General features: G+C 31.3%; 1 protein-coding gene across 2 annotated transcripts in view; it reads right to left on the reverse strand.

Moving 5' to 3' along the window:
- Positions 1 to 12,042, reverse strand: part of LanB2 (laminin subunit gamma-1) — a 771,247-nt gene that overhangs the window by 29,729 nt on the left and 729,476 nt on the right. For both annotated transcript variants that reach the window (XM_075373886.1, XM_075373887.1), the window contains 3 exons: positions 9,189 to 9,459; positions 7,861 to 8,039; positions 6,240 to 6,370 (listed from right to left, as the gene is read on the reverse strand). In XM_075373886.1, the coding sequence (XP_075230001.1) occupies positions 6,240 to 6,370; positions 7,861 to 8,039; positions 9,189 to 9,459 (581 nt within the window). The remainder of the gene's footprint in view (positions 1 to 6,239; positions 6,371 to 7,860; positions 8,040 to 9,188; positions 9,460 to 12,042) is intronic.

Genomic DNA, 12,042 nt, shown 5'->3' on the forward strand with positions numbered 1-12,042 from the left:
TAAAAAGGTTAATGGATAGGACAAATGTAGATGTAGTAGGAATTAGTGAGGTTCGGTGGGAAGAGGAAGGCGACTTTTGGTCAGGTGATTTTAGAATAATTAACTCAGCTTCAAATAATGGGCAGGCAGGAGTAGGTTTCATAATGAACAAGAAGATAGGGAAGAGAGTAGAGTATTTCAAAACGCATAACGATAGAATCATTGTAATAAGGATAAAATCAAAACTTAAACCGACAACAATTGTTAACGTCTATATGCCTACAAGCGCCCATGATGATGATGATGAGGTAAAGTGTGTATACGAAGAGATTGATGAAGCAATTAAACACATAAAAAGAGATAAAAATTTAATAACAGTTGGAGATTGGAATGCAAGCATTGGAAAAGGGAAGGAAGGAAGTATAGTGGGTGAATACGAACTGGGCAAAAGGAACCAAAGAGGGGACCGACAGAGTTTTGCACGAAGTATAATTTAGTAATTGCCAACACCCAATTTAAAAAATCATAATAGAAGAATATACACTTGGAAAAAGGAAGGCGATACTGCAAGGTATCAGATTATATCATGGTTAAGCAGAGATTTAGAAATAAACTCGTTGACTGCTGAGACATTGATAGCGTCCATAATTTGGTGATAATGAAATGTAGATTGGGGTTTAAAAACCTGAAGAAAAGGTGTCAGATGAATCGGTGGAATTTAGAGAAGCTTGAGGAAGAGGAGGTAAAGAAGATTTTTGAGGAGGACATCGCAAGAGGTCTGAGTAAAAAAGATAAGGTAGAAAATGTAGAAGAAGAATGGGAGAATGTTAAAAAGGAAATTCTTAAATCAGCAGAAGCAAACTTCGGCGGAATAAAGAGAATTGGTAAAAAACCTTGGGTTTCAGACGACATATTGCAGCTAATGGATGAATGTAGAAAATATAAGAATGCTAGTGATGAAGAATGTAAAAGGAACTATCGACAATTAAGAAATGGTATAAACAGGAAGTGCAAACTAGCGAAAGAAGAGTGGATTAAAGAAAAGTGTTCAGAAGTGGAAAGAGAAATGAACATTGGTAAAATAGACGGAGCATACAGGAAAGTTAAGGAAAATTTTGGGGTACATAAATTAAAATCTAATAATGTGTTAAACAAAGATAGTACACCAATATATAATACGAATGGTAAAGTCGATAGATGGGTGGAATATATTGAAGAGTTATACGGAGGAAATGAATTAGAAAATGGTGTTATAGAGAAAGAAGAGGAAATTGAGGAGGATGAAATGAGAGAAACAATACTGAGATCTGAATTTAAGAGAGCATTAAAAGATTTAAATGGCAGAAAAGCTCCTGGAATAGACGGCATACCTGTAGAATTACTGCGCAGTGCAGGTGAGGAAGCGATTGATAGATTATACAAACTGGTGTGTAATATTTATGAAAAAGGGGAATTTCCATCAGACTTCAAAAAAAGTGTTATAGTAATGATACCAAAGAAAGCAGGAGCAGATAAATGTGAAGAATACAGAACAATTAGTTTAACTAGTCATGCATCAAAAATCTTAACTAGAATTCTATACAGAAGAATTGAGAGGAGAGTTGAGGAAGTGTTAGGAGAAGACCAATTTGGTTTCAGGAAAAGTATAGGGACAAGGGAAGCAATTTTAGGCCTCAGATTAATAGTAGAAGGAAGATTAAAGAAAAACAAAACAACATACTTGGCGTTTATAGACCTAGAAAACTCATTCGATAACGTAGACTGGAATAAAATGTTCAGCATTTTAAAAAAATTAGGGTTCAAATACAGAGATAGAAGAACAATTGCTAACATGTACAGGAACCAAACAGCAACAGTAATAGTTGAAGAACATAAGAAAGAAGCTGTAATAAGAAGGGGAGTCCGACAAGGATGTTCCCTATCTCCGTTACTTTTTAATCTTTACATGGAACTAGTAGTTAATGATGTTAAAGAACAATTTAGATTTGGAGTAACAGTACAAGGTGAAAAGATAAAGATGCTACGATCTGCTGATGATATAGTAATTCTAGCAGAGAGTAAAAAGGATTTAGAAGAAACAATGAATGGCATAGATGAAGTCCTACGCAAGAACTATCGCATGAAAATAAACAAGTACAAAACAAAAGTAATGAAATGTAGTAGAAATAATGTAGTTGGACCACTGAATTTGAAAATAGGATGAGAAATGATTATGGAGGTAGTAGAATTTTGTTATTTGGAAGTAGAATTACTAAAGTGGAAAAAGCAGGAGTGATTTTAAATGTCAGATGGCACCGGCAAAACAAGCTTTCAGTCAGAAATATAATTTGCTTTCATCAAAAATTAATTTAAACATCAGGAAACATTTTTGAAAGTATATATTTGGAGCATAGCTTTATATGGAAGTGAAGCTTGGACAATCGGAGTATCTGAGAAGAAAAGATTAGAAGCTTTTGAAATGTGGTGCTATAGGAGAATGTTAAAAATCAAATGGGTGGATAAAGTGACAAATGAAGAGATATTGCGGCAAATAGAAGAAGAAAGAAGCATTTGGAAAATATAGTTAAAACAAAAGACAGACTTATAGGCCACATACTAAGGCATCCTGGAATAGTCGCTTTAATATTGGAAGGACAGGTAGAAGGAAAAAATTGTGTAGGCAGGCCACGTTTGGAATATGTAAAACAAATTTTTAGGGATGTAGGATATAGAGGGTATACTGAAATGAAACGACTTAAGGAGAGCGTCTCAACGTGAGGGTGATCCTAAGTGGCAGGCAGTCCTTGTTGCTGAATATCGGGACCGCAGATCTCACTACTTTCACAAGGTTCATATGGCGATAGGGATTCCTGGTGTTCCTTTGTGCATGAGCATGGGAACAAGGATCCCTGGGGAGTTGTATATAGTAATTGCAGGTAATGCGAAGTTGTTGGCGAGTAATTAGGATTTACTGTCTGGGCTGGTCTAGGTACCTAGCATCGTTTATTAATGTTACTGCTGTTTTATTATTATTTGTATCATTACATTGTACTGTTATTATACTGTTTTATTGCGCTACATATGTTGGTGTACACCATTTATGGTACACAATCATTACTACATGTGTTGTAGTATGACCTACTAATAGAGCTGTATTATTGTAAATATGCATAATAAATTTGATGTATTTAATAATTGTTTTTCATCCATTTTGTAATGTTAAGTGAATTGGTTGTATGTATACTGAATTGTGTTGGTAAATAAATCTTGCTACACATGTAAGTGAGGTGCTATACCTCATCTCACTGAAGGGCAATGACATATATCTTCAACTGACTGGAGCTAATGAAACTATACTATATGGATGTCAAACTCCACTAATGTGAATTAAAAAAAAAAAAAATAATCAGGGGGGAACTGGCAAAAAAAAATTGTCGCCAGGGGGTCAAATCGTGGACACATGGAGGACCAGGGAGGCAGCCTCTTTGCTGAGGGCGTTCGAGTCCAGCAGGTGGCTGGATCAGGATGTTCTGATGACGCATTGAGGACCCTCAAGGTTTGTGAGGGGGGTGCGTGATTCAGGGGAAGTATGTGTAGGGTGTAGGGTGCAAACCCAGACCAACAAGCAATATAGGGGTGCATCCTCAATTCAACAAGCACCTTCAATACGTCATGGAGAAGGTATCTGCGAGGCAATTATGCTATATGGGGCCTCTGTTTGGGCAGATAGATTAAAATTTAAAAACTATTGGGATATATTGTTGAGGTCTCAATGCCCTTATACCTTTAATGATAGCAGGTGGCTACTGTATGATTTCACAGGAGGCGATCTTGGTGATTGAGGGAGTGAAACCGATAGACTTGATTGTGTCAGAATGGCAACAGCATTATATCGCCAAGAAGTTAGGTGAATTAACTTCTGACAAAGTTGATCAACATGGTAATACTTTGGGGCAGACCAGATGGGGTGAGGCAGAGGGCGGACATTATACATATGGTCTCTTTCCTAATGTTAGTTTGTAGGACCCTCTTGGGTACACCCGAATAAGTACGTGACGCAATATCTTTCTGGACATGGTGCTTTTTGTTGATATGTATTGAGTCAAGTTGATAGTTGCTATGTATTGGGTCGGTGTTGAATCTCCATGTCAATTGGCAAAACCAGGTCAAATTGATAATAGTTCAGAACTTTATACACTATTTGGCAAATAAAAAGGTTTACTGAGGATATTTAGGTGCCACCTGGGCTTTCTCACATACTTCTTTTGTAGTTGCTAAGTTTTTAGTTTTGGTTTGGTTTATTGTATCTGCATGTTGAACTTACTTCTTTTATCTTCGAGCAGGTAGTGAGTGGATTTCAGTTCCTTTCCTTATTTTGTTTACTCAGTCTTGTTTGTGACTAATGTATGATGTGTTTTTTTTCTGGATAATAGTATATTGATCGGAATGTCACATGTGGGTTTCACATTGGTGGCAATCTGACTGAGGCAAGAACAAGGCTGAGAGATACCTTTTGCTGAGGTTTTGAAGATGACCTCTGATAAAGCTCTTAAGGGCTAGGTATGGAAGCGGTGGTGTGGTGATCACAACTATCACATGATGGGTATCTTCCCCTACGGGTTCAGGATGCTGCGTGTAATGTGTGAATGAGAATTTACTGAATGCATTATTTGATATAGTAAAGTTAACTTCTACAGAGTGATTCATGAAGAATTAACAAACTTACAGGACATGTTTTCTGGTGAAAATAAAAAAGAAAGTTCATATAAACATAGGTTTGGAAACGCTTTGTAAGTGAATGTCGGCTGATGAATGATTTGGCCCTGATTTCTGTGTCTTTGGTAAAATTAAGCTAAGAATGTAGTTCTTGGGACCCAAAGTAAGGGCTAAATTTAGTGGTTTAAATGAAATCTGATCTGAAATATTGAAAAATATTGTCCCAAAACTGTATTTTAAATAATTTTTGACAAATATGAGGTAAAAGATAAAAGAATGGGGGGTTGAAAAACACAATATTTTATGTTTGGCATAAAATAACTTTATTAAATGGGTAGATAATAAACACATATAAAAAGTGTAAAGAATTTGATTGTGAGTAATGTAGTACGAATAAGGTTCCGAATAATAGGTACGAATAAGGATTTTGGACCTCTTCATTTTGGATTTCTTACTATGTGGTTTTCTAAAGGAAAAGGCTTATCAGAACAATCCTCAAGCTTATCAGAACTTAAGATGAACACTACTGCTACAATACAAACAATTACACCTGGGATGTTAAGAAATAAATTTGGTTCCAGTGTCTGGAACCAAATGGTAACCACTTTTAGTACTTACTGTAGATGAGTTGATATAAAGTCAGCCTAAATGTTACAAAATATGAATAAAATTAATTTTATTAAATAACAGTGTACTTTTAAACTGATCACTCTGTATCTGTAATACAGGGATTTCTTCCTGTATCCTATGTACTACTGTCAATGTAACTTCTACTAACATAATTAGTAAATTAATTTATTCAATATTTTCTTATGTTTTGATCAGTGGTATATCTGAGTGAATGTATTCTATAAGATGTGTTTTGTGTATCCGAGCCTTTGGTCTGGCTGCTTAAAACTATAAATACATGGTAGAATGGAGAACAAAACAGTATACTCATTTTTAAAAAAATTATCTTTCTATTTAACAATTTTAATTAATTTTTACCAAAAAGTGAGAAATTGCAAGAGATAAAAGGCTACTTCATCATGTGATAAAGAAAAAATTATAATAACCCCAACAAGGAAGAGGGCTTGGTAAATGACAGCAAAATGCTTTCATTTTGTGGCATATCAAAACATTAAAGGTCTGTTCATGACTATTATTAATTTCAAATATTCCTGAAATAATATTTCAAAACATAAAATTGATAAATTTGTGTTTAATATTGCTATTACGAAAAAAAAAGGCTTGAATTAATAGTTCTGATGTTAAACAGTCAGTTTATAAAAATTCTCACATGTTAATATATATATTTTTTTTATACCTTTAATATTGAAATACTGAAGTGACTGATAACAAAGGGAAACAAGTAGGGCTTTCATTGTAATAAAATTTCAACGTACTTTCTGTTGTGATGGTAACAAGACACTAGTTGTGTTTATTATAAAGTAATTCTACTGTAAACAGTAAAATGTTATTTGAAGTCAATATTAACATTAAATTAATCAACATAAAGAGTGAAAGGGAATTTAAAACTAAATAATGCTAGGAAAAGACTAAAAAATTATCTTAATTATGCTTACTGCTGAGCAAGAAGACGAGCTTCTCGTGCTATATCAGACATTTGCTGACTCTGCTGACCAAATTCAATAGAACGTTCCATTGCCTTTGCTAATGCTGCAGCACCATCAGTTTGAAGGTAATCCAATGCTGACTAACAGAAAAGTAAAAAAAAATTACTGTAATTCACAATGAAAAACTACTAATATAAACAGTAACATCATACAGCAAAAAATTATCTGCATATTTTTTGATGAAAAACTTTCAGCATTAGAGATTTTCTTCATTGCAGTATTTATTAATTTATCTGCAGTACTTAATTACTCGTATTATGCTAAGTTTCACTTGTATGAGCCACCTCTTAGCATCTTATTTCATTTTATTGCATTGTACTATAGTAAAAGGATTACAACAGTAAAATGATAAGAAATTAAAATATGGGTTCCTAAATTTTTAAAAGTAGAATTTAGAATGCATTCTTTCTTTCTGTATGATGTGGAAGCTGTGAAAGGTACTAAGAAAAATACTGTACTATTTTTTAGGGATCTACATCTTCACCAAGGTTTGTCATAATTTTAACCACCAATACAATAAATATTTAAAAGCTAGTGGTTCATATAGTCATTACACTAGCTGAAAGATTACACATTTTTTGAAAATTATATCTTATACAAGAAACAAAATTATTTATAATATAGTGCAATATAATTCAGTGAGATTGTGCACATGTTACAACCCTTGGACCATCCCTCAAGAAGAGGTTGAAATTCTATTTCTCTATACACTATAATTCCATTATAGAATATAAAACAGACACTCACATTTGATTTGATTCATGGAACCTGATATTGAAAAAAGCATCTTGAGTTTTGTATATACAGTTGTACACATATAGAAAGATAATAACCAACCTTTATTCATCAGGAATGGTAGGAGTAGAAATAACATTATTTTTAGTGATGAGACCACTTTTTTTTTAAATGGCAATGAAAAATCACCATAATTGTTCATACTGGACTGATATTAACCCACACTGGACCAATATTAACCCACACTGGACCTTGTGTTTTGCTGAGGTAGTTTGAGGTGAAGGCACCTCCTGGGTGAGTTATGCTTAGATGTGGGTTCGACTCTGATAAATGTAATGTAATTCTAACTATTCTAATCAATAATTTTGTTATTATTATTACTATTATCATTGTTACTGTTGATAATTTCAAGTATTTCTAAATTATTTTTTAGATTTGTTATCTTACTTGACATTCTTTCTCTCTCTATATTAAATATTTTTACTACAGTAATAATCTGATAAGTTATAATTAAAGATTAAGACTGAAGATAATCTACAGACTGAAAAACTTCTGTAAATTGGTAAGTTTTACTTTATTGCTGGTAGTTCTTTTACTAAAATTTATATTGATAATAATCAATGAAGATGATAGGATACTATATTTTTTTTAGCCCCCTGGCACCACTGTTAGGTATTGCTTAAGAAGATGAGATGAAATGGCAATTTTGTAGCGTGTGAAAATGATGACATGCCTGACCAGGATTTGAACCCAGGACCTAAGCCAAGACGTTACCACTCATGCCAGCAGGATACTACATTTAAATTGTTTTAAAAACATTACATAATAATAGTACCTGAAGAGCATCTCTGGCACTTTCTATGATCTGTTCTGCTTGAGTAGCATTTCTTTCTGCTTCAGTTGTCTCAGCTAGAGCTTCTTGTGTCCAGTTACGTATTTGTCCCATAAGGATCTGAACATCATCTAATTTACCATGCAACTCTGTTAATTCATCAAGTAATGTTTTATCGCCACCTGTTAATTAAAAAATTATATTATAATTTTTATTTAAAAGTAATTTAATTTTAATTAACTGATTTTTAATTAAAATTCTTTTTAGTTATAAGGATTTTTATAGAATGAATAAAATGTTGTTGATTTTTTTTATTAATTCATATGATATTCTGGAAGTATGTTAAATATCTAGATTATTGTCTTTGATTGTTGTCTTGATTTGAGGCATGTTCATACCTGGTCTTTGTTCATGCATTGAATACTGTAGCTTGTTACCTATGTAAATAAATGAATGTGTAATTAAAACCTAAAATGAGCATAATGGTAGTCAGGGACAACACTGGGAAGCCTTAATGTTAGAATATAAATTGGTTTAGTCAGATTTAAAATGCAATCTCTGTCACTAACCATTAAATTAATTGTTGATAGTTTTTTAATGCATTAATCTACTTTGATAATTTCTACTGATTCCAATGATTCCAATGATTCTTTTTTGAAGACAGTGTGGATTAATGAATATTATACTTGAGCACTGTTAGACAAAATAAATACAGGAGGAAAGAAAAAAAATTATATATATATATATATATATATATATACTATATATAATATATATTTAGTTGTAAGTTATAATAATGGAACTACAATTATTCTAAGTGAAGCATAATGTATCTAAATAAGAAAAAAATTATTGATCTTGGAAGCAAAGTTTTGTATCTTAAGAAAGTGAGTTGTAAATTAAATTTATTAAAAAAACAAAATTTACCACATTTAATTGTACTAGATATTAAATTAATGTTTTATATTAGTAATGTAAAGTAATCAAATTAAATAAATGCATTTATTAGGAAAAGCAGATACTACTACAATAACAAATAATATAAACAAATGTAAATATAGTAATTTATAAATATTATAATAGCAAATAATTAAACAAAAATTTTGTTAAATTTTTAATAAATTTCCTCAGATGATGAAAGTTTATTCTTTGCATCGGGTTTTAATAATTACTGTTGAAGTAGTGATGAAAGAGATTTGTGAAAGAAATAAAGGAAAGCAAATTAAACATTAGAATACATGTATGAAAATACATGAGAATGAAGCTTAAAGCAAGACTACAAATCAAGCAGTATTAAGTTGTGATTAATAACACTTTTTCTACTACAGTACCTTTAGTTGCTGTTTTGGCATCATTCCATAATTGTTCTACTTTTGCCAAAACTTCCCTAAGTTTATGTTCAAATTCTTCATCATTGATAACAGTTGGATTGGCAGCAATATCACCCAACACTGAATCAAGATGCTTCAAATTAGCTCTGTGAGACCTTACTGCATCTTGTACAAGATTATAACATGGAGGACAATCAACACAACCTTGTTGTCTGTCAAATTTATTTTCTTTACATCTATCACATCTCCGGCCTTCAACATTATCTAAACACTGGTAACATTAAACAATTACTAAATTTATACAAGAAATAAATATAGCTGTACAATAATAATAAATATCAGTATAACAAAAATATTCATGGTGTTATTGTATAGCGATTTTTAAGTTTAAAAATAAACTTGATTATAATTTAATTAAACTATGAAATATTCTTTTTTACAACATGCAACAGATTTTACCTTTTTACTTTTTAGCAAGTAATTCTGGAGAAATTATTTTAGAAAAGGTTTTTTTTTTTTGACTGATGATAAATTCACCAAAGAAGCTTGTTCATGGGAATATTAAAATGGTAATTTGTATATGTAATTTCTTTAAGGTATTCTCATACAATTTCTGAGGAAGTCAGCAGCAATCAGAGCTGCAAAACCTGTGGTCTATAAATAATTGTTTATATTAAATTATTTGAGAAATGTAGCTTCTGAGAAGTATTTAAAGAAAATCTCTTTTGGAAATCGAGTGTTACAGATGACCCAATCTTGCTGAAACCAAGACTGTCCATCTTGCTCCTCTAATTTTTGCAAAAGACTAAAATTTTTGACTGTATAACTTGATAGTCTCTTTCTTAAAAAATAAGGCCCAATAATGTTTTTAGGTTTAAGTGTTGTACACCACACAGTTACTTTATTGGATGCAGACTCTGTGGATGACTGGTAACAACCCCAAGCTTAAATTTTGACTGATTTCTTCTTGAATGGAACTAACTGTAAAATGCATGTAGGACTGCAGAGTTGATGAGGCAAGTATTTATGAATGTATGTTTACCTTATTCATTGATGAATACTAACAAACGTTATTAGTTAATTACATACATAATTAACTATTAATTAAAGCAATCAGTGTAATGTAATGTATAATGTTGGTTTTTTTTTACCAAGCTGTAAAATGTAATGTTTAAAAAATTACGTTATACAACTTGGTTTAGTCTACCATTACAAAAAGTTTAGATTTTAAATTAATATTATCACCAACCAAGCAACTGTTACAAGAACTTAAGTTAATTGTTTAATTGCCTGTGAAGGGTTGTACATTTTATTAGAAAATGGTGGTACGGAAAGATGACTTGTAGATGTTGCTTACTAATTTCCATTAAGAAGGAATGAACTTTGAATTTATGATTTAAGTTTATACCTAATTTTACAATGTTTATCTCACAATTTATAAATTAAACTGTATGTTTACAACTGGGCAGTAATTGTAAAACTTTCATTTTCACACTGGTAAATTCAAATGAGATTGAATGGTTTCTTATATTAGGCTAGCAACTATAAAGCTATTATAAAAATCTTAAAAAATCTAAAACTTTAATCATGAAGGGTAGAAGGATACCTTTTCTATTAATACTTCTTAAACTATATCTATTATTTGGATTTTCAAATGTGTGCAATAACGATCCATATGAGCTACATTTCACAGTAACACAAACACTGTTTGTTTTTTTAATGCATTTTATTTAAATTTAGATGTGTGGCAATGTAAATTATTGTACCTTAGAAGTGAATACCACATTAGAAATTATTTAGCTACTGAATATTTCCCTGAAAGAACAAACATGATTCATAAAGTAAGCCTCTTTAAATTATACTCTTATATGAGATCTATTCAGAAAATAATCAAACCTTATTTTTTTAATCTTTATTATTAGTCCAGTTCAAAGTACTTCCTTCTCTATTCACACAATTTTCCCAGTGGTAAAAGTTGAAACTTTTCTGAGAAAGTTTACCCTAGTTTCATGCAAAATTTTACATTTTATCACTGCTCCCAAAAATCGCACATTACAAAAATTGCTACTAACACTAAAACATGTTGCACTTAAATAACAATAACACAAACTTAACGAGATATCAATAATCCAAGAACATATAGGTACAGAGGAGGTTATGCGGAACACAATGCTGCTAACCACACATCACTAAATACCTCTGTTGGTTCGTAATTAAAAATGTTTAGTTATAAACATTTAAACCTCGTACTCATAGTCTAAACATGAGAAAACTGAGTATTTATACAGACATTACCATTAGACTAGGAAATATGCAACAACTGAAAAAAGTGAAAAAGTCTAAGTTAATGATAATTCAAAATGTTGCATATTGAATAATGTTAAATCCTTTTTTTAATAATGTTAAATCCTTTCTTCTTTGTAGTAAGTTTATTTTGTTTGTATTATATGTAATTGTTACAAGAACTTAAGTTAAGAATTGTATAAACTAGCAAATATGTATATTTTGTCACTGATATTATATAATCTGGATAAATAGTGTAATTAAAATAATAGTAGAAAGTTATATTTAAAGAAAATTAAATCAACTTTCTTTCAAAACGTATTTCACTTCCATAGTTAATGTACATCTCCTTAATTAGAAGAGCTGAAAATGCTACATGGTTAAGAAACATCTTTAGTATGTGTTTAAACAATATATTTGATCTGTGCTGTTTTTTCATTTGTAAATCAAATGAACAAATATAGCACAGATAAAATACCCTATTCCTTCAGATAAATTATCCTAATGAAGAAGATTCTGAAGCCGATCTCTTCAGGACAGGTGAAATTAACAATGATATCAAATACTCATA

The sequence above is a fragment of the Lycorma delicatula genome, chromosome 8 (assembly GCF_047948215.1).
Source record: "Lycorma delicatula isolate Av1 chromosome 8, ASM4794821v1, whole genome shotgun sequence".
Classification (NCBI taxonomy): Eukaryota; Metazoa; Arthropoda; class Insecta; order Hemiptera; family Fulgoridae; genus Lycorma; species Lycorma delicatula.